Here is a 21729-nt window from a genome sequence, read left to right as displayed (position 1 = left end):
AATGTCTCCATTTAAATAATTTAATACAATTTGCATTAAACTGGGACTCATACTTGCATTGTAGTCTACATTAGACTCACCATGTTCATAACACTCACTTCAAGTTAATCTTCAAACACACTTAATCCTTTAGTAAAACTGTTAAATGTACTCTTTAGCAAATCTCATTATAATGTTGTGTGATGCCTAAATTGACTTGTAGCATTTAAAATGTTTATTCTAGTTTTTAGTGGGGCTGGCTATTGACAGATTTTTAGGATTTGATTTCAATTCACAAGCTCTTGTTGATTTGATTCTGATTTAATATTGTATATTAGACAGGTACAGTACATGTCAGTTTTTATTTAAAAAATATATCTCTCAACTAAAGCTCTAAACTTTACAGGGCACCCTGTCAGTTGGTACAATACTATAATATTAAAGGATAAAATTAATGGAATACAGTTTTAAAATAAATGTAACACTTAAATTCAATTATTTCTTTTAAGATATAATAATCAATAAACTGTTTTGTATGCGAACATTTAAATTGCACAAGGCAGTTTTGATATAAAATTTAATGATAGAATTATTTTTCTACATTCTACAATATTTAAATGGTGGCTGTCATAACTTGACGGATTTATTCAAACATATATAAAATAATAAAAACATCAAGTGTTTACACAACACCATTTACAACTAAAAACAGAAATCTTTATGCGGTTTGGCCATTCATTTACATGACAACAGCGTTTTGGGGGCCTGAAAACCCAAACTTTTGAAAACAGGTTTCAAAGTGCAGTTTTTTTTTTTTTTTGAAAACAATACCGTTATCGCCTGCAAATTTGTGAAAAGTGTGATGTTATGTGCATGTGTATTATGTGTTAAGTCTATAAGTGCATAGTGTTTCTTTACGAAGTGACATCGCAAACTACTGGCCTGGCATAATACAGACATTTTTACTTTTGCTCATTTTCACAGATCCGTGTGAATGGGGATCGTTTTGACAACGTCGCCTGTGCGCAAAACTTTTCAAAAACGCAAAAGAAAAACATTTCCATTTTTAGTACATTGTTGTCATGTAAACGTGCTCCGAGAAGTTGTGAAAATGTAATGAATATGTTACACAGTGCATATATTTAGCAAAATGCTATGGAAAGTAGGCTAAATGGCTTTCCTGAGGTAAATGCAACATTACGTGACATTGTTTACAAGCTCTTTCAATTGGTTGAAACACTAATTGAGCGATTACATTAGATATAAAACATTTAAGCAAGTAGTACTGTTTCTTTTAACATACTTTCTTGTTTGTTCTGTGATGTAAGTAGTTGTAGAGAGGAAGAGATTATCGATTTATGGGCGCTCCATGCTGGCACTTGAACTGAAGCGGCTAAAGCGGTCTGTCACCACATTAAATTGCATCAAAATTACATTTATTGTTCGAATTTCATAATAATTGGCAGAATTTGAAAGCTGGGTCTTTTGTTTCTTATCAAAAGTAACAAAACGCAAAGCTTATTGCGATAGACGGAGTGCTACGAATAAAGTTTTGTTCACGCATCAACACAAAACAGCATAGACTAAACGATCAATTTTAGTATTTAAGATTCGATATTGGTTCATCAAAATCATTATTCGTTAAAATCAATGAATTGATATTGAAGTGAAGTACTGAAGTGAGGAATCCATTACTCAGATGTTTGATGTCCCTAGCTGCAGTCTGCCACCTGCTGATTTCATGCAGCTGAGTGTAAGGAAGTCAGCTAACTGCCTTTCCCTTATCACAACACTATGAGGGGGGGGGGAAGGGGGAGAAACCTCAAGAAAAACACAAATTCTTGGAAGAACACTTTAGATCCCTCTCCATCCCCATCCTCGGCCTATCAGAGAACTGCATGCACAGCCGAACGCAGACCACAGGAATTGAAAACACCCATCCCTGCTAGGGTGTGTGTGCATGTGTTGATCTTACCTCAGTACCACTATAATACGCCCCTCTCTGCACCTCTTCTCCTTTTTCACTCCTCGCTCTGTCCTGTGTGGCTTGCCATAACTGTACCGATACAGAGGAAAACGGCTCTTTGCAGCATGTTTGTAGTGTATGTTTTGATTTCCCTTTTTAACAGGTGTGAATGTGGTGGGTAAACATGTTATGTAGTGTGTACACATGTCTGTTCAATACCGCAGCTCCCCCAAGGCATTCAGCAGCAGTGAAAAGCTAGTGGTGCAACAGATCACAAAACTCACGGTTCGGATAATATTACAGATCATATTATATCATTTTTCGATCAGTGAAAATATAAATAAATAAATAAAAATGAATAAATAAATAAAAGGGGGGGGGGTGAAATGACAGTGTTCACTGTGTTCAGTGTTCACTGTATAAATATAGCTTAATCATTGATAAAGCTGTGTTTTGTTGTTTGATCAACATGATTGATGATATAGACAACATGTATTTATAGGGTGATGTTACTTTAAGACCTAATGATACACATCTGATTTCTCTCAACTGTTTAAGTTCACTTAAGACATAACCATCTATGTTTAAGAGAATATTTGCCAAGACCGATATTTTGAGATAATTTTGTGTGTATGTGTCCATTCAAGCACAGAGAGATGCAAAAGAGAACTCGATTCTGTGTTCTCTCTGTGTGTGAGTTTGTGCAGATAACAGCGTTGAAGTACTGAATTAAGTTCTTTCACCTCTTCCTGCGCTTGAATGATTTAAAAGATTTAAAATTTAATGTTTAAATTGGCAAGACTTATATATGTGCAAATGATAAACTTTCACTCTATTAGTCTATTAGTAAAATCTGTTGACTTTAGCAATCTTTGTTTCATTGTGCCAACAATGACAGTTCAAAAATGGCAAAAAGCACTTTTTTTCCTTTTTTTTTGCCTCAAGTCTTAATATCCTTTTAGATCCTGGTTTTTAACTTTTCTTTTGGTATCTTCATTTTAAAAGCCCTCAATGGTTCAATCCCAGAGCTATGGACATGAGTAAATCAGTAAATTGTACATTTTCACTGGTCAAAAACTGGTCAAATGTGGGTCACTTTGCATACAGCTGCATAGAACATACCTGTCTTGAGTGCCATAAATATTCTTTTTCTAAAGGTGTCATGCCTGTAACTCAAAGTATTCAATATATGTTAATATCCTTCTAGATTCTCATTCTTAATAAACTTTTCTTTTGTAATCTTAATTTAAATCATCTTAATCTAAATAACTTCCTGTGAACACTTTATATAACTACAATATAGGTAGGTCTAAATTGCAGTGATCATTTATATGTTATGTTATATTATATGTTATATATATATCGTCATATCATCCCGCCCTAAAACTTGTATAGTTTTTGTCAGTGTTTATTTAAAAACACCCAATTATGCAGAATATAAGATGGTAAATAGTTAATTGATGAGTTGTCAACACCATATATAACAATACAATATATAGGGTATGATTTTTCCCCAAAATTCAACATTTTGACACAAAATGGTAACCGCAAAACATGTTTCTTTGCCTGGAGTCCAGCTGTTTCTGTAAATTGCGGCGACCTATTTGCTTCTTTTTTTCTGTAGCTTTCAGCAGTCTGTAAAAAATATACCTCAGATTTTGTGTCAAAACTATTTGTACAGTCAATCGCAAAGCTCTTTCCTGTTTTGTGTGTGTTTTTCGCGGCATTCACGCTGAAAACCAATGCTGCCACTCAGTCTTTTACCTCTTTCGGTGGCGTCACATGCATACCCTCTGTAGTTTGTGTTTAATGAAGAATGTCTGAAGTACAAATAACACAGAAACTAGAAATGTATTATAACAATTGAATACAACACAACTCTCTGAGTGCCAATAACAAACTTTTTCCCAAAGTTTACATGTCTTTAATTTAAGAAGTGTTAAACATATCTTAATTTTAATTTAGATTCTTGCTCTTATGACACTTATCTTTTTTTTTTTTTTTTTTAAACCTCCCCATTTAATGCAATGTATCTATACACTGTATCTAATATGCATATTAATGTGTTCTTGGAGCAATGTAATGAAAAAAAAAAAAGTATAATAATGGGAGTAATAGTTGGCAACATTTCATATTCACTTGTGTCTCCTAAAATGCCTGATAAACAAGATTTAAGTCCTGGTGTCCTCTACTGAGGACATGTACGAAATCAGTGTTTTGTAACAGAAAGTCAAATTTTGATTAGAAATCAAATTTCCTGAGATGTTGATTTATAACAAAACAATTTGAAAATTTGTCAGATTTAAATGATAATTACAAAATATTATCATTTTCCATTAGAGGATCTAGGAAGTTAAGACCCCATATCGTTCAATCTCATAGATATAGGGATGTCAATGTGGTAACGTGTAGTTACGATACTGCATATCTGAACTATTGGTAGCTTCAGAAGCTGTTAAAATGAACAAAATCACATCTTCCAAGTATCCCAAAAAACAAATATAGATTCTTATAAATACACTTTTGAGAGCAAGTTAATGTGCCTCAACCATTTCATTGGATTTTTGGTACTCAGAGAGTTAGGTTCTATGCTATTCTTTTGATAGAGGGGAAAAAGATACATTTCTAGTTTAAACAATTATTTATTCTTTAGACATTCCTCTTTAAATGCAACAAGTATCAGTGGTGTGCAAAGTGAACCACATTTGGTTTTCCATCACTGAAAATGGGTAAAATTCAACAATTTGAACCTGAAGCTGCTTTGAGATTGCCATATATATGAGACTGAACCATATAGGGCCTTGAAGATTTCAAAAGAAAAGTATATTAAGAATCTGGAAGGATATTAAGATATCTTGAATACTTTTAGAGTAACAGGCATGCAAACTTTGGAAAAGGAATATTTATTGCACTCAGACAGGTATGTTCTATGCAGTTGCATTGATAGAAAAACAGTACATTTAAAGTACATAAAGTAAACATTATTTGTTCTTCAGATATTACTCTTTAAAAAGTGACTCATGTTTGGTTTTTGACCACTGAATACGTGTACAATGCCACATTAAGATCTCCATATCTCTGGGATTGAACCACTGAGGGCCTGTAAAATGAAGATACCAAAGGGAAAGAACCAGAATCTTGCTCTGTTTTTAAAAAAAACGCTGTATTTTTCATATATTTTACCTTTATTCTACACCGCTGTTTCCCTTCTCCTAAAAACGCTCTGTTGAGTTCCTGGTTTTATGAAGCCCCTCCCTCAGAAATACGCAATGGACTGAGATTGGTTAGCTGGCCATGTGTATTGCGAGTCGCTGTCCAGAATGCGTTGTCAGAATTCATGGTGTCTGGAAATGCCACGCCCCTTACCATTCTTTGTCCAAAGTCCAGTCTTTGCTTCGGTGGAAATGTAAATAATGGCGTCAATATTGCCGTATCAATTTGAGCCCGAATCAGACCCAGATAGCAGTAATGATGAAGAGGGTCAAGCAGAACCTCTGCAAGCATGGCTTTTAATGGACGTTTATGAATGTTTAGTATTTTTGTTAAGCTTTACTGTAGCTGAATACATGACTGAGTAGTAGCATTTTTGTAAAGGTATTCTTTAATTTATAGCATGAACGAACATGTGGTTAAACACAAAATAAAAGCCGTAATGAAACAATGCTGTACACTGATAACAGAAACGCCAACAAACACCAACAGAAGTTTGCTGGTGTGATTGCAAATAAGTTTGTTGGTGTTTGTAGCCATTTGTTGAAGTATGAAATAGAATTTAGCTAACTGGCTAGCGAAGCCAAACTGCGTTGGTCTGTTTACATCCCAGAAACTATATAACTAAATAAAAATGACATAAAAACTTCATAAAAAAAAAAAAAAAACATACTTACAGGTTGGGGCCCATAAACAGCAGCTTCTGCTTTTAAAGTGGGAACTGCTCCATCTTTCAGTAACAGCCTTTGTGCAAATCCAGCATTGAACTTGTGTAGATTTTGGAAGCTGTCAGAATTAAACATAGATTTTAAACATTGTTCCCGAACTCCAGCGTCCCTAGGAAGAAGACTTGTATGCACACGACATGGCCTTGCCCACTTTTTTGCATTTTCCTGGGGGCAGTGTTTATGTTAATTGCAGGGTTTATGATGTCACCAACCCGGGAAGAAGCTTGTTGTAGTACAAACCGGTCGTATTTGTAGGCATTAAACTGCCACAACTTTAAAAGATATCTCAGTTTGCATTGAACTTTCAGTGCTGTAACTTTGCAGATACTGTTTATGCTCAAGCAGCAACATTACACACTAACTAAAGTTAAAAAAAAAAGTGAAATCACAATGAACCACCCCTTTAAGATATCTTTAATACTTCTTGAGTTACAGGCATGCAACTTTGAGGCAAAAAACTCAAGAAGTGCTTTTTGCCATTTTTTAACTGTCATTGTTGACACATAATGCAACAAAGATTGCTAAAGCAACAAAGATTGCTAAAGGTCTAAAAACCTACCAATCACTGTGTAAAAAATAAAATAATGATTCTGCCATCTTTCTAAAGTCATTTTACACCCCTCTAATTTGGCTCCAAATCTCAGGTGAAAATTGTCAGACCCCCCTCTACAAAAAAGTTGATTACTCAGTAAATATACATCTGACATTTAATATTTTAGCTTACATCACTATTTATATTTGTCTTTGTACAGAACAAATATTACACAAAATCAAAAAATTGAGCTAGGGAAGTTTCCGAAATTTGGTTGATTTGACACAGAATGACCCAACAGCATTTATAACCTCTCAATCTGTTCACATACATATAAACTAATATGGCTGCCACAAAAATCTCACCTGGTTTTTCACCCTTTTTATATTAGGTTTCTTTTAAGTACTATGTACAATGTATTGTGTTCAAGTTGTATTGCAAAACACTTTACCCGTATCCCACATCAAAGATAGTTAAAGGCCCCGATATACGAAATCGAAGAACAAACTGATGTGCCATGATTTCGAACAAAATAAGGCCAAAACAAAGTTTATTTGGAGTTTGTTTTGGGAGTTCAAAATAGCTTGCCGAAGTGAACTTTCCTGAAAAGCTTTTTGCTTTTAAGCAATCCATTGTATAAAGTGCTGTATAAATAAATGTGACATGACTTTACTAGAGTGCCGAATTGCAGAGCTTGTGCAAACTTATCCACGTTGCTATGAACAGATGATTCTCTTATGCTTAAAAAAATGCTTGCTGTTTTCTAGTTTTTGTCGAGTGTTTTTGTTATTGAGAGGACAGTGTGCTGCACATATTTACAAATTCATCTAAATGTCACTCAGCAACATGGATGGTGTCAGGATGTTTACTAACAGTATATCGCTGCTCACGTATTTCCGACTTCTTTTTACACCTGAGTGAAGAACGAAAAATAACTTTAGTATGTTGGGGCCTTAAGGTTATGGACAGGTTTAGTGGTATGGGTAGGTTTAAGGGTGGGTTATGGTGTAAGGGATGGGTCAGCAGTTTAATTATAGATTTGCAGGTTTTATATTAATATAAGCACAATGTAACAACATGTATGTAAACAATTGATGCATTTTATCAAATTTATAATTTATGTTAGTACATAGTAGTTAAAGACATTGGGACAAGTAGTTCTCTCTCCACAAAAACACCAAAAAAACAACAACTTGTCGGTATTTCCAAACTCTCATGTAAGTCCTAACTTGTATGGCTTGCTTACTTCTGTTGAAAACAAGATGTAAAATTTTAAAGAATATCCTTACCACTTATTTCAGCATTATAAAAATGATAGAGGACTGGAGCTGTCTAACTACAAATTGATAAATAATAATAATAAAAAACTCTATAAAAATATAGCGGCAGTATTTGTGTACTGTATTCCACAAGTTTTCTAAAACCATATAATAGTTTAAAGAGCTGACCAAACCAAATAGTCACTGAAAATATTGATATCTGTCCTGGCGTTGTGCCACATTAATAGAGATCAGGTTGGAGTAATGGCATGCCAAAAGGTACACAAGTCTACAACAGATACTAACCCCCAGTCCTACCCTACACCCTAACAGGCAGCTTTCGCAATCTATTGTAAAGAACTTTTGGCACAGACATTACTCTGACCTGCAGATACCCACACTTGCATTAATGAGCTAAGTGATGTTCCTCCAATACATGAAGGAATAAATCTTGTAACACCGTGTCCTAACCAGATGTGATGTGATAAGATTCCAGTGGACCACACCAGATGCTGCTACACAACTATGAGACATGACAAAATCATTCAAAAATCACAGACAATCAGAAGAACGTTTTTATTACACCATTTTCACATTATTTAAAATATATACTGAACAACGGATACAATCTTTGTCATAGAATACACTTGTTGTAACGTTCTTGTTTCCTTTCATTTATTTTTAAAATCTGACTCAAGATTCAAACTCACATTAAATTCCATTAACATTAAATATAGCACATAATCAGTCCTGAGATTATCATTGTCATACTTTGTATGTTGTTGTTCCAGCTGCAACGTTGCAGAAATAGAAAAAGTTTCTGAAATAGAATCGCCATGGCTGGTTAGGACAAAAACTCTGACATGGAAAAGCTACCTTTTTAGTGTGTTGCATCGCATCTGGTTAGTCAAATCTTTTCAGTGAATCAGGTTATACTGTTCACAAAACTCATTCACAAAAAATCAGACTGATTCAGTTCTCGAGTTAATATGATCCATTTGCAGCGGTTACCAACCCGCTGAAGATGAAGACTCTTCATAAGACTTTGAATGTAGTGCGCATGAGTCATATGGGCTGCTTAATTGATACTTAGTTTTATGGTGCTTGTGCAGTAAAAGGCAAAAGATACAATACTACTTGAAAATGTGGCTGAGATCAACTTTGATGTTAACATGAGGTTAATTTTGTAAATGATCACTAGTTGTTCTAGGTGGTTTGCATATTCTCTATAAAAATTGTTATTTTTTCTTTTTTCCTAGAAAGAGGAAGGAAAGGTCCAAGGTCAGCTCAACAACACAGACTCCAGCCAGTACATCCGAGACCTCAAGGATCAGATAGCAGATCTCAAACATGAGGTAATGTCCATGTTTATAAATATTTTTGCGTATTGTTTCAAAATATTGTATTAGACTATATACTCTTTAGAATTTAGAATAATAATATCTGCTAGGTGAATGAATGATTCAAAGTCTGATTCAAGTTTAAATAAACATACTTTGTGAACAAACAAAAATATATATAAAGATGTATGATTTTTTTCAGTTTCATTGATTTAATGAAAAAATTTACCTTTAAGCAGTAGTCACATGTATTTTTATTCACAACCTGAAGGATTTTTTATGAGTCTATTGTAGTAATCAAAGTAAGCTAGGCATCCGTGATGTTTTACCCACCCATGAGATGCTTCTTTTCCTGCCTGATGTATGTTTTTGATCTTAACTATTTGTTTTGTGGTTAGCTTCTTATTTTTCACAAGCTTTATGAGCGCTTTGAACAGATTTGTTAGTTTATTTCACAAGTCTTTTTTTAAGTGTTAACTACGCCCTGTGCATGGCCTCTTCCTGCACTTCAGTTTGCCCTGCACACGCCCCGTCACAATCTATAACACTACACCTATCCGCTCACAGGTGTTGTAACCACCCTGAAATTCGTTCTGTCGACCCTGTATTTTAAGAAATCGGCTGGATTTGTGACTCAAGGTCAGCCTTATCAAATTATAAGGTCATCAGTCAGATAAACTGAGAGGTACACACATTTTACAGTGAAAGAAGAAAAAATTCTAAACAAGTAGCAGTTGAATTAAATCTATTTAAATCTATCTCTTTAATTTCTCTTTTAGTGCACTTATTATGCCTTTTCCTTTTTTTTAGTGCATAATGTTGGTGATTACTTACAAACAACAAAAACTACCACTTGTGAAAACTCTAGATTATCTGTAGGTGGTGTAGTTTTTGTGGCTAATGTGTTGTTTTGGTTTTTGCCCACTTCTGGTAGTGGGATTACGGTAATTTTTGCTATTTCTGTATTAGTGATGCACTTCTAACCCTGTCACATGTTCAATAGCTACCGAGGAAGTACTATGAGTAGATGGCTTGGCGTCTTGAAAAATTTATGTATCAATAAATTGATCAAAATCAACAATTATAATTGTTTTAAGGATAACTTAAAAAAAACAAACAAAAAAAAAACAACAAGAAAAATATGTGTCCATCTGTCCTGTCTTATATTGAGATGGTTTTCAAACTGGGGGTCGTGGAATGATTTCAAGGGCTCGCAAGACCACAAGACAACTGATTTGAGTGTTTAACAAAATTGTTAAATAATTTGCATCTATGCAGATATGACATCACTGTGTGGCGAGCAGGGATCGATGTTCTCTCGTAGATGTTCCCTTTAGAGTCACCGGCTTAACCACTGCTATGTGCTTATGAGAATTATGGAAAATGCAAATATGGGTAAATTTACTTTGAAGTGTTTTAATTAGGCATTAAGAATCTGGTCTAAAAGCTTCTTTTGCAGGTCAGTGATGTTGCTTATGTAGGTGGTATAGGTCGATATAGATGGTGTAATGTTTATATGGAATTTGACGTCACTAACAGATGTAAGCATTGTGCTGGGAAATGTGTTGACACAATATGTGCAGTGGGCATGACGTTTCTTCCTTTGATGTATTTGTATTTGGGGAGCAACCAGTTTTAAACATCCCTAGTGTGATGTTTAAGAAATCATATAGTAAAATGTCACCCGCATCACAGGGACATAACAAAACAGAAGACGGAAAGCATTTAATTGATTTATACAGAGGGCAGGATGTAGTGTGATTTTTCTCCTCCTCCCTAATTCTGACAACAAAAGGCTGGTGGTTTGCGGTCAAACAACTTTCTACTAAATCCATCTCAATCCCTATCTACAGAGTGCAGCAAGACAGCTTTACCTCTTAAAACCTGCCAGGTTCCTCTTCGTACACAATCAAGCAGCACCATGAATCCTGTCTGTAGCCACAAAACCTTACGAACAAGACTGATTTGAATGTTTGTGAATGTGTAGTTTGAAAAAAGAACCATATAATAACATTACAGTTAAATTAACGTTATTTTTTTATGTTTGCTTCTTAAGTACAGTTAATTAATTAATTCATATAATAAAATTGCTTTTTGCTTTTACATTCAAATATATTCATTTATTCAAATATTTTGCTGATGCTTTCATCCAAAGTGAGTTATAAATTGGAACATCACAAACGATTTGTCAAGAGCCAACAATAATAAGGAAACAATACAAAAAAACAAAACAATCAGTACATAATGGCAAGTTTAATAAAACCTTTCACCTTTACACAATCAATATTATTCATCTGCAGAGGTTTACTTGAGATTTGTGGAATTAAGTTGTTAAGTTGTGCTTAAAAGATCAGCCACACTAAAGTCAGCTTAGTCATAACCTTAAAACAAAAGGACGGATGTCTCGTATCTGGTTGCTATTTAAATCACGTAGTTGCTAAACAGCGAGAGGTTTCCAATCAGCCGCATTTGTAGCAAGCAAAACCATACTGAAGCTAATCTCTCAACATCACAAAGTCATACTTTGTGGCCTCTCTTGCCATTTTGACACTGCCTTCCGGCTTATTCGCTTTTTTCTTTCTTTAGCCTCTACAACCCACACATCAGCCGCCTTCAATGTGCACTGCATTCATATCCCAAATGAACATTGTGTCCTCATTTAAAAAACTCTTGGTTGTTTTGTAATTAGAGTAATATCAGTTGGGATGACTGTAGATTGTGAGGGGGACATAAAACAGAATGTTACTGATTGTGGTTACACTGCAATACCCATGAATACGTCTCTCCCCACATGTCTGTCTTTCTGAGGCAGAATGTTTCAGGTAAGAGTGTATGCATCTCTATCAACTGTGTGTTATACCACAGAGCAAGTTTCTCAGTTCAAAACCACATTTCACACCAGGACTTTTTTGTTACTGGCTTACCATTGGCCATTTGATTTACATGTTTTGTTTTAGCATGGACTTTTATTTTAATCGAATGGACTTTGAACATTGTATTATTATATGTGATACATGGTTTAGCCTTCAAGTCCAGATGACCTCCTGACTTATTACTTGTTTCTTAAAGGGATAGTTCACCCTCGTGTTGTTCCAAAATGCTATGCATTTCTTAGAACACAAATGAAGATACTTTGAAAAATGTCCATACAATGAAAGTCATTCTTCAAAATGTCTTCAAATAACATGAGGGTGAATAAATAACCGAATTTTCATTTTTGGTTGAACTATACAACCTGATTTCACAGGAAAACATAACTTTTTTTACAAGATGCGATTTCGTATGGATTTGTACGATTTTTAGAAAAAAAGCATGAAGGTTCACACTTAACCCCACCAGGAACACCGCTGTCACTGGGCCATAAGCAGATAGTATGAAAACATATGAACCTACACAGCAAAATCCCCAGAGTTAAATCAACTCTGCTTAGAGTACATATGGTCCCTCTCTAAATAGTGTTAAAGTAACACTGAAACAGACTTAAAGTCAGCTGTAGTTTTTGTGTTTCTCTTTTCTTCAGTGATTCTGCTTGTTAACAGCAGGTGTTCATCAGTAATGCTCAATCATCACTTAATTAATTGCTTAATTATCTCATTAACTTTAACTCTGCTTCATTAGTGTTACTTCAACACTATTTAGAGAGGGACCATATGTACTCTGCAGAGCTGATTTAACTCTGGGGATTTTGAGATTGTGAGAATTCATACGAATTTGCCACCAATTTGCCAAATCGTAAAATGGTTATGATTTACCATGAGATAAGATTGTGTTTACTGACCGTAGTTAAAGTTGTGTGTGTAGAAAACTCATTTTGGCCCCATCATCCCACTATATGTGCTTGTTTAAATTTATGGTGCTGTCCAGAGTTTGTGCATTGGTGTGTGTGTTTTGCAACTGTTACCTTTTTCTGTTATTAACTTTTGTGAAGAAATAGTTCCCTGGTGTTTTTGCATGTTGTAAAAAGAAATGGCTGAGGTCTTAAAGTTTAAGTTGTGCTGACGTTCTCTTTCCTCTGCTCATAGATCCGATGCTTAAGAGGGCAGAAGGGATTACCCGACCAACCCAGTTTTGATGGGATTCATATAGTCAATCACTATGGAGGTGACAATGAATCCTATCAGTCCTCGGATGAAGATGGAGAGAAGCTGTCACCCCACCTGACCAGTCATCAGGTTAGAGGCCGGATCACACTACATCCAAACCTGGAGGACTCAGAAAGTGAGGGTGATGAGGAAGGAGATACCCTACGACTTACTGTGCCCTCAAATGGCAGCCATAAGACAACTACAGTATGATCGTCTGGATTGGTGACACAAAAGGTCTGGGAAGGATACATGGTCTGTAAGTTCGTCCTACAGCATGGGACTCGAACTGATGAACTTGAAAAGCCCTCATTCATCTTTTCAAATGGACTTGTGGAGTCATATCTCTCTCAAGGTCATGGTTTACATCTGCATTTGTTTTGTTTTTGCCAAAATGCGTCAGATGTTTGTCCTGGCTCTACTTTTTAATTTTAGCCGCAATAAAGAGGGCTAATGTGCCTTTTTAGGCTCTTTGAGGCCCTTGTAATAAAAGTCATAATATTGTGGCACGAGATTCCCAAACCTTAAAAAGGGGTGTTTCTAATACCCCACAATTTTTCACATTAGAAGCGACTTTGTATAGCGTAGTGTTTTATGTATTAAGATTTTGCATTGTCATAGCTTTTATTTTTTAAGTCATCCTTTTTTTTAAGAAACCATGAGAAACCAGTCAATGCATAACTTTTGAGGGAAACATTAAAGAATGGAACACTATCATCTTTCAAATGACATTTTATATGTTCCATATTTATACAATGGTGTCATATCTGAAGTTAACAAGCCTTTTTTTCCTGGCATGAATTATAAGATTGAGTCTTGAACACATGAAATGTGGGTCAAGGAACCCTCATCTGTGTAAATATGTACATGTTTTCATTTTTTTTTCATCTCCATTATTACTTGAAAATATGTATTCAGTGAATGTCATGTCTATATTGTAATGTATTGTACAGTTAAAGGACGTATTACTAAATTTGGGAGGTCTTTGGAGGCAACAACTCTTCCTGGCACACTGCTGTCCCATCACTTTTATGTACTGTAGCTTTAATGTAGTCAGTTTTCTCTTTCATAGGATGGAGTTTTGTTTTTGTGCCTGGAAAGATTCTATGAAATTCTTGATTTTCAATATTTTCTACAGTATGTGGTATGCTGAGCATGTTTATGAATCATGAATACCTGCAAACTGATGGAATTGGAGGCAAATTGGAACAATGTTCTCGTTTCTCGGCCTTACTCAAGCGAAGCACTCACAGGCAATGAGAATACAATTATACACACATGGTCCCTCCTTTTCTTTTTACATGAATATTCGTAACAACTCGCTTCTGAATCAGTTTGCATTTTTGCACAGACGACATGCATATGACTTCACGACAATGAAAAAATACTACTTACCCCTGTTTATGGCAATATATTTAATTGAGCTTCACTCTGTTGTTGTTCTCCAATGAGTTTGGGTCCCTGTGATTTATTTTGAACTGCTGGGAGTAGACTTTGGAAGTCATCTTCAAAGCAAAAGAATTAAGTAATTTCAGAGAGCAAGCCTTAAAACCTATCATGATGGATGTAAAGTTGGTACACTATTTGCCCACCTTGCCCACATACAAAGTAAGACTTTGCTAAACGAGCTTGCAAAGCACAAAACACTAAAGTTATTTAAAGTAATTAAGAAAACCTGTTTAATATAAACTAAAACCTCACAAAAGTGGAGTGTTTTAAAGTGGATTCCTGTGGAATGTTCCTGTGGGCATTAAAGGCTTTACAGACTGTTGACAATGCAAGATAAGTGTTTTGAAGATTATGGACGTGTTGATTCATATCACAATAAAAAGACCATTTGATAGTAGCCTACGACTGTTCTGCTTTGTTCGCTATTTTCCATGCAGCAGCAAGGGGAAAAAACGTGATCATTGTAGGCATACGTGTTAAACTTTATTTTTTTTCCTTTATCAAAATAATATTTTTTTAAATGCAATTATTCACTAAACATTTAATAATACGATTTTATACATTCGTTTCTCTTGAAATCGAGAAGAAAAAAACTCGCACCAATGTTTGGGCGTGTATTTTTTTCTTGTATTGTACTAGGATTTATTAATTTATGTAGCCTATCTATCATTTTATGTAACGCTATTTTTCAGGACAAATAAAAAACATTAAGTACACTGAAATAAACAGCTGCTGAAGGTACAGCCCTCTTTACACTGTATTACTATTGAGATGTGTCGCAAATAACGTTCTTCAGGAAGCTTTTTGTGTGTGTGTGTGATGCTCGTACGCTTAAAACCCATGAGATGAGATGGGCTGTGCGCTCTTTGCCTTAAACGAAAACGCATCAACTGTACTGAAATCATCTTACAACGAATAGTGTTAGGATATCGGGTAAGTACTGCAATTTCTGTCGGGGAATGAGCTCTCGTTAAATTTTAAATGATTAATAAAACGTAATTCTTGAATCAGGGTTTCGCTGAGAGGAATCACAGTTCGCGCGTTTCCATTGTGCATGAAGTTTCATACTGTAGCCTACGTGCGAATTTAATTAGGCTAACTAAAACTACTTATCTCAGCACAGTTTTACCAGTACAAATGCAAAAGGTTTTAATTTGCAACGTTTCGAATTTCGTGGATGACATTTAACTAGCCTAGTTAGGACGATAAACATGAACAGCCTATAAGAGAACCGTTATTTGATTTTGGCAGGTTATTGTGGTTGCTCTCTCGTAGCCAATCTTTATAACTAAACAGCAGGCTCTGTATTTTTATTGTACAATAAAAGCTCATCTTTATATTACAAATTCAAAAAAAAAAAAAAAAAAAAAGCAGCAACGGTCAGTAGCCTATCTTTATTGTTCCTTTTTATTTTCGTTTGTTTATTTTATGTTAAATGACATAAAAATAGGCTATTTGGTGTTGTTATTGAGATAGAAAACTATTTATTGATTTTTTTATTTAGCCTACTATTTGGGTAAATAGCTTGCTGTACGTTTAGGTTTCTGTCACTTAGCCTATGTGGGATAGCTTAAATAGGATTATATCAAATATATATTTCTCGTGATGGAGTAAGGTAAATGTGTAGGCTAATAATGTTTGAACATCAGTCAAGATATCTACATGTCCTTGCATTATCGGTATCCTATCTACCGGATGCCCTGCGGTGGCATGTCTAATCGACGGAGGGCACATTGCGCTTTGATTTCCTGCGCTTCGCTGTTGGCCAGTCCAAACATCTTCTGCGGATCCTGGACTGTGAGATTGTAAGTAGCCTATCAAGTAGACTAGGCCTACTGATGGGCGCGACAGACTTCATAAATCCATACAAGCTGATCAAAAAATGAGCGAAACATGTTTAAATAACGAGTTGAAGAAGAAACTTGGATAACGGTTAGTCCACATCAGTTTGCATCTTTCCCCCCTAAATGACAAGACTGCAAAAGCGCTCTAGGCTGAGTGAAGCGATTAATTTACGAGAAGACTGTCACGAGTCAAAGGCAGGTGAGACGTAGACTGATTGGCTGTATGTATGGGCTCCCACTGATTGTCTGCCGCACGAGCTGAATGCGTGTCCCTGTTGTGTCCACGACAGATCACCAGCGTCCACTCTGAACAAGGCAGCTCTGTTCACCGAGGAGCCAAGAAACTCGAGATCACCGTGACCCCGCTGGCGTGTGGACAGCTTTATTTCAAGTCTACTAAAACCAAGTTTTACTTTATCACCAGCCAGGTTAATAATAACTTTTATAATAAGCTGTATTCTAATTGCGGACATTAACTTTAATATAAACATCGTAATTCCAGGAAATCTTCCATTTTGAAACTAAAATAGGCCCCAAGTCTTTAGAGTAAATATTGATTTAAAAAGAAAACATTTTATCAAAACCGTTGTTACAGTTTTAATGTTCATTCAGGGGTTATTGGCCTTGTGCTCAAGGTCATGACAATTCAATGTTTATTAGAAATAGAATTATTTGATAGGCTTTGTTTATCTGAGATAGTTTTTCTAATGATTGTTTTATTTAAAAAAAAATCTATTATCAATTAGCCTACTATTTTGGACAATTGTAACAAAAAATAAAATCGTTGAGGGAGGAGATATTTGGATTTGAAGAGTTTATGATGACGTGTCATAGTAGGTTTTTTTTTTTTATAATGGAACTGTCCCTGAGGGGGCGTTTTTGACAACTTGAAACTAAATTCTAAAAAATACATAAAATAAATATACTTTTCTAATGGATTATTTTATCCAGGCCTACTTTTTTAATCAAAGTGTGCATAGACTATTTGTTAAAAGCCTACAGCAAACAAAAAATAAAATAAAATGTCTGCACGATTTTTGTTGATGTGTTAAGAAAAATTATGTTTTATGTTCAGCCTACACATATGAAGAACTCGAAATGTCCCCTTGTGCATGATCCATATGTAAACGCAAAACAAATTAAATAAGCAGTCCCTAAATTGATCAAACAAATTAAATAAAACTGTGTGAGGAAAATATTAAACTTTTTGCTAACAGCAAGTCCTGCGCAAATCATAAGCTGGAGAAGGCACAGGCCGGGTTGTTGTCTCCTCGTTTCCTCTCCCCCTGCAGCTAGGGATTGAGTAACACATTGATAAAACAGTGTATCACTTATCCTGATAGCCACGGCTCCCCCCGGACCTGTCTGTCCTCTCGTAGAGGGGCGGACCAATCACAGGCCTAAGGCTTGGTAGTTGTTCCTTTAAAGCACCTGTCTTCATAACACCTGGCAAACGAGAGAATTGCTTTACGCATGCTCCCACTCTGCCGTATCCTCTATACAGACGCGCTGCTCTTCAACCATTGGTCTTCAAATCTTTTCAGAGATAAAAAAGCCGCCGCATCTGTGGATCTGACAGATTGCCTGATCTTCACTAATGACTGAGGACATCGAAAGAAGGAACCAGAGGAGACACAATGCCTAGGTCTTTCTTAGTGAAGAGCAAAAAAGCACACAGCTACCACCAGCCACGATCTTTGGAAGATGACTACAACAGACTTGATACTATTTTAGCTCATATATGCGCAGGTATGTCGAAGATTATATCGATTTACTGATAACAATACAAAAGCATTACAATTGTCAAATACGTTAGCCTATGTAAAACAACGCTTTAGTTACATTTCTTGTAGATTTTATATGTTAGGCTATTTTTCTTTTTTTTAAATATTGTTATTGTTTTTCTTTCTTCAGATTCCTATAAACATAGATAAAATAATGAGGTCATTGTTTATTTGTCTAAGAAAGAAAGTAATGTTAAAATACCGAGCGTATATACGACTACATTTGTGTAGGGAAAACAATGGATTCTAGATTTTCTGTGGTACACTAGGCAATCAACCATTATGCTGTACCATATGTTGTGAGATTCAGCCTAATACAGCTGTGGTTTTGACGGGGGAAACAATCATTACAGAAAGCAAAACTTCAGACGAGTCAGAGTGCTGTACGGATGCCCTGACAGGAGACACGACTGGTGCTTGTTCACCGGACTCTCACCTGGTGGATCAAGCTGATCTTTCCTCCAAGTCTCCTCTCAGCTGTGGGGGAAGCGTGTGCGACCGCTCGTCAGATTACGAAGACTTTTGGCGACCTCCATCACCATCAGCATCACCGGGTACGGGTGATTTAGGCTATTGAAAAGATCTAAAGCTCTTCAAATTGTATAGTGTGAATGCATGTCATTCAGTTTTCGGGGAGTTTTTTTGGGGGGGGTCTGTCTTACGAGTAGGCTACATCATTTTTTTGTTTGTTTTGTGTACCTGTTTTAAACGATTTAGTAACCTCAAAACATTTTACCTGGCGGTGGAAATTATTGCGATATGCCTGGGCACGTTTTGTTTACATCATTATAGGACAGAATTTGAACACAACAATGTTTAAAAAACTTTTGCGTTTTGTTTTAAAATTAGTCTAATGCATTTGATCAAATTTTGGCACAAAACGTAGGTAACATAAATAGTAAAATATAACCCACGGAAATCATTAGGCTAATTGATTTTTTTACTTTAACAGAGTCAGCAAAATCTTTTTCACCCTCCGTTGAGGAAACACAGCCTTTCGCCGTCCCTTTCAGGCCTTATGCGTGGAGCAGGTACTCGGGATGTGAAATCAGACAGCTGGTACAGCATACTCTCAATCATCACCACTCTCTCGAGCGGCCTACACCTCCAGCCTATTACAATGACCGCGTGGCCGAGCCCTCTCTTTTCACCGAACGAGCATCTGGCGCAGGTATTTACGGCTCCACTGCCACCCTATTCGAGCGCGCCACTACCTCTGGATTTTATGATGACAGCAGCATACTGGGAAAAGGAACCGAGATAAAGTCCAGCTCTGATGTGATATGTAGTCGTCTCCTGCTCAATGGAGCATACAAATGTATAAAATGCAGCAAGGTAATGTTTGTTGACGCAATACAGATTGACTGTTTTTAGAAATCACGACTATTTATTAAAGATGGGTCCTCTTTGCTCCACAGGTGTTTTCTACACCACATGGCTTGGAAGTTCACGTCCGAAGGTCGCATAGTGGAACAAGACCTTTTGCTTGCGACATCTGTGGGAAAACGTTCGGACACGCGGTCAGTCTGGAACAACACAGAGCAGTTCACTCACAGGTGCGCGCATTTTGATTTTATTTAGCACGAATGTCTATAATATTAGTCTAACTGAATGCAAAACTGACTTTGTACAAACACGCCTTTCACCTCACAGGAGAGAAGTTTTGACTGTAAAATCTGTGGGAAAAGTTTTAAAAGATCATCCACTCTGTCCACTCATCTTCTCATCCACTCCGATACAAGACCCTACCCATGCCAGTACTGTGGAAAGCGATTTCACCAGAAATCAGATATGAAGAAACACACATTCATCCACACAGGTGAACGAAATAAAGTGCAGCTTACTATGGAAATAACCTTATAATTGTGGATGGAAAAGTTGACGTATGTATTTTCTCTCCCAGGGGAAAAGCCACACAAATGCCAGGTGTGTGGGAAAGCTTTCAGTCAGAGCTCCAATCTGATAACGCACAGTCGAAAACACACTGGATTCAAACCGTTTGGATGTGACCTCTGCGGCAAAGGATTCCAGCGCAAGGTCGATTTAAGAAGACACAAAGAAACACAACACGGACTGAAGTTAGGAAACATTGCTTCTTGAGTCAAGGACTTCAGCAAACACTATTGGAAAACCCATTGGAACTTTAACAGGCTTTTTGATTTAACAAGCTACAAAAATGCTCATTCATAAAACATTAAATCACTGTTTTAGAGTAGGCGACTAATAGCGTTTACATTAGTTGTGGAGCTGTTTATGCTTTGTGAGATTTGCCTACGAGTCAGCAGCAGGCCAGCAGGTCTGGCAGCTTTCATGGTGATATTATAACAGGGTATCACAGGGTATCTTGATTCAAATCAATAGCCCGCTGCAGAAACATGTCAGGCATCGTGTCTGAACCCAAAATATTATCACCAAAATAATCAGGGACGAAATATAACCGCCGCGAGAAAGGACACTGTATCACCCAAAATATCAGCTGAAGGAGAGAAAAATCACCGCATCTCAAAAGAATGTCACTTTGTTTTCAACGCTGCAAAGGGGATGCTGGCAAAACAAGCACTACAATAGACTGCGAGATTTCATCAATAAAAGAATTGTTTGTGTACTATAGCCCAACTTAAATTATTTGGCTTGTCGAACCTTTTATCATTTTTTCCCCTTTTCTTTTAGGTTCGTTTTCTTTGACGTAAACAAATAGGCTAAAATAGCTTAGGCTATACCTGGTTAGATCAATTAAATTGATAAATAGCTTTTTTGTTTTTATATAATTTACACTATTTATTGTAATAAAGAATATTACGAAGATATATTTCTAATGTGTTTTTTCTGTTTTGTGTAATCAACGTTTGTTTCATACAGATTTGTAAAATCTCTGCACTGCGGGCATCGGATAACTTATTATGAGCTAGGCTCCTTCATTTTTTGATTGTAAATGAAAGCATTTCATTAATTTAAGCATTGGATATTTCATTACTTGTTTAAAATAAAATTATATTTATTCGCTGTGGGAAATTTCACGTGTCATGTTTTTCACTTAATGCATTCGCATTATCTTATACTTTCAAGATAATAATTATTGGAAACACAAATAGCCTAAGTTGATGTGAATCAAGAATTATTCGATATTAGAAAAGAAAGGAACGATATAATGAAAAAAAAAAAAGAAATAATTTATAAAAAATAAAGACGATTGATCGACTATTTATGTCTTTATAGAACCAAATCTCATTATTCGTTGTATAGGTTGAGTGGAGACCACAAAACAAGTGTCATAAAATAGCCTACATAAATTGAAGACCAAGAAGACTTTATGCTCATTGTGCGCGCAATATTTTTCATCTGAAGCTCGGAGTAAGGTTTTTACATCTGTCCATTTAGTTTCCGACGCTGCTTTTAACTTTCCCAATGATTTATTCCACAGTCTGAGAAATACATGCCGCATTTAAAATAAACGAAAGCCCTAAGCTTCGTACAATTTTGATACATAAAAAGATTTATAACTGCAGAAATCATTAATTACTATGGCGCAGTAATAACTAGTCTTAACAAATAAAGT

The 21729-nt window shown here is 35.9% G+C and overlaps 2 protein-coding genes across 7 annotated transcripts in view; both read left to right on the top strand.

The window, feature by feature from the left end:
• Positions 1-14924, top strand: part of evi5b (ecotropic viral integration site 5b) — a 59011-nt gene extending 44087 nt beyond the window's left edge. For all 5 annotated transcript variants that reach the window (XM_067372994.1, XM_067372989.1, XM_067372992.1 and 2 more), the window contains 2 exons: positions 8934-9029; positions 13037-14924. In XM_067372994.1, coding sequence (XP_067229095.1) covers positions 8934-9029; positions 13037-13309 — 369 coding nt within the window. In that variant the 3' untranslated portion in view covers positions 13310-14924. The remainder of the gene's footprint in view (positions 1-8933; positions 9030-13036) is intronic.
• Positions 14925-15362: 438 nt separating this feature from the next.
• gfi1ab (growth factor independent 1A transcription repressor b) lies at positions 15363-21253 on the top strand. 2 transcript variants are annotated; one of them, XM_067372996.1, is made up of 7 exons: positions 15363-15478; positions 17934-18138; positions 18527-18727; positions 19126-19508; positions 19592-19729; positions 19827-19992; positions 20077-21253. In XM_067372996.1, exons 2-7 carry the CDS (start codon positions 18027-18029, stop codon positions 20271-20273), a joined length of 1197 nt encoding a protein of 398 aa, XP_067229097.1. In that variant the 5' UTR covers positions 15363-15478; positions 17934-18026; the 3' UTR covers positions 20274-21253. The 2 variants fall into 2 exon arrangements, with proteins under 2 accessions (XP_067229097.1, XP_067229098.1); XM_067372997.1 differs by lacking the exon at positions 15363-15478 and having other exon boundaries at positions 17311-18138.
• Positions 21254-21729: the final 476 nt, after the last annotated feature.

This window comes from Chanodichthys erythropterus, chromosome 21 (assembly GCF_024489055.1).
Source record: "Chanodichthys erythropterus isolate Z2021 chromosome 21, ASM2448905v1, whole genome shotgun sequence".
NCBI classification, from domain to species: domain Eukaryota; kingdom Metazoa; phylum Chordata; class Actinopteri; order Cypriniformes; family Xenocyprididae; genus Chanodichthys; species Chanodichthys erythropterus.
The sequence above is the reverse complement of the archived record's forward strand: the minus strand, read 5'-3'. Positions and strand labels throughout refer to the sequence as shown.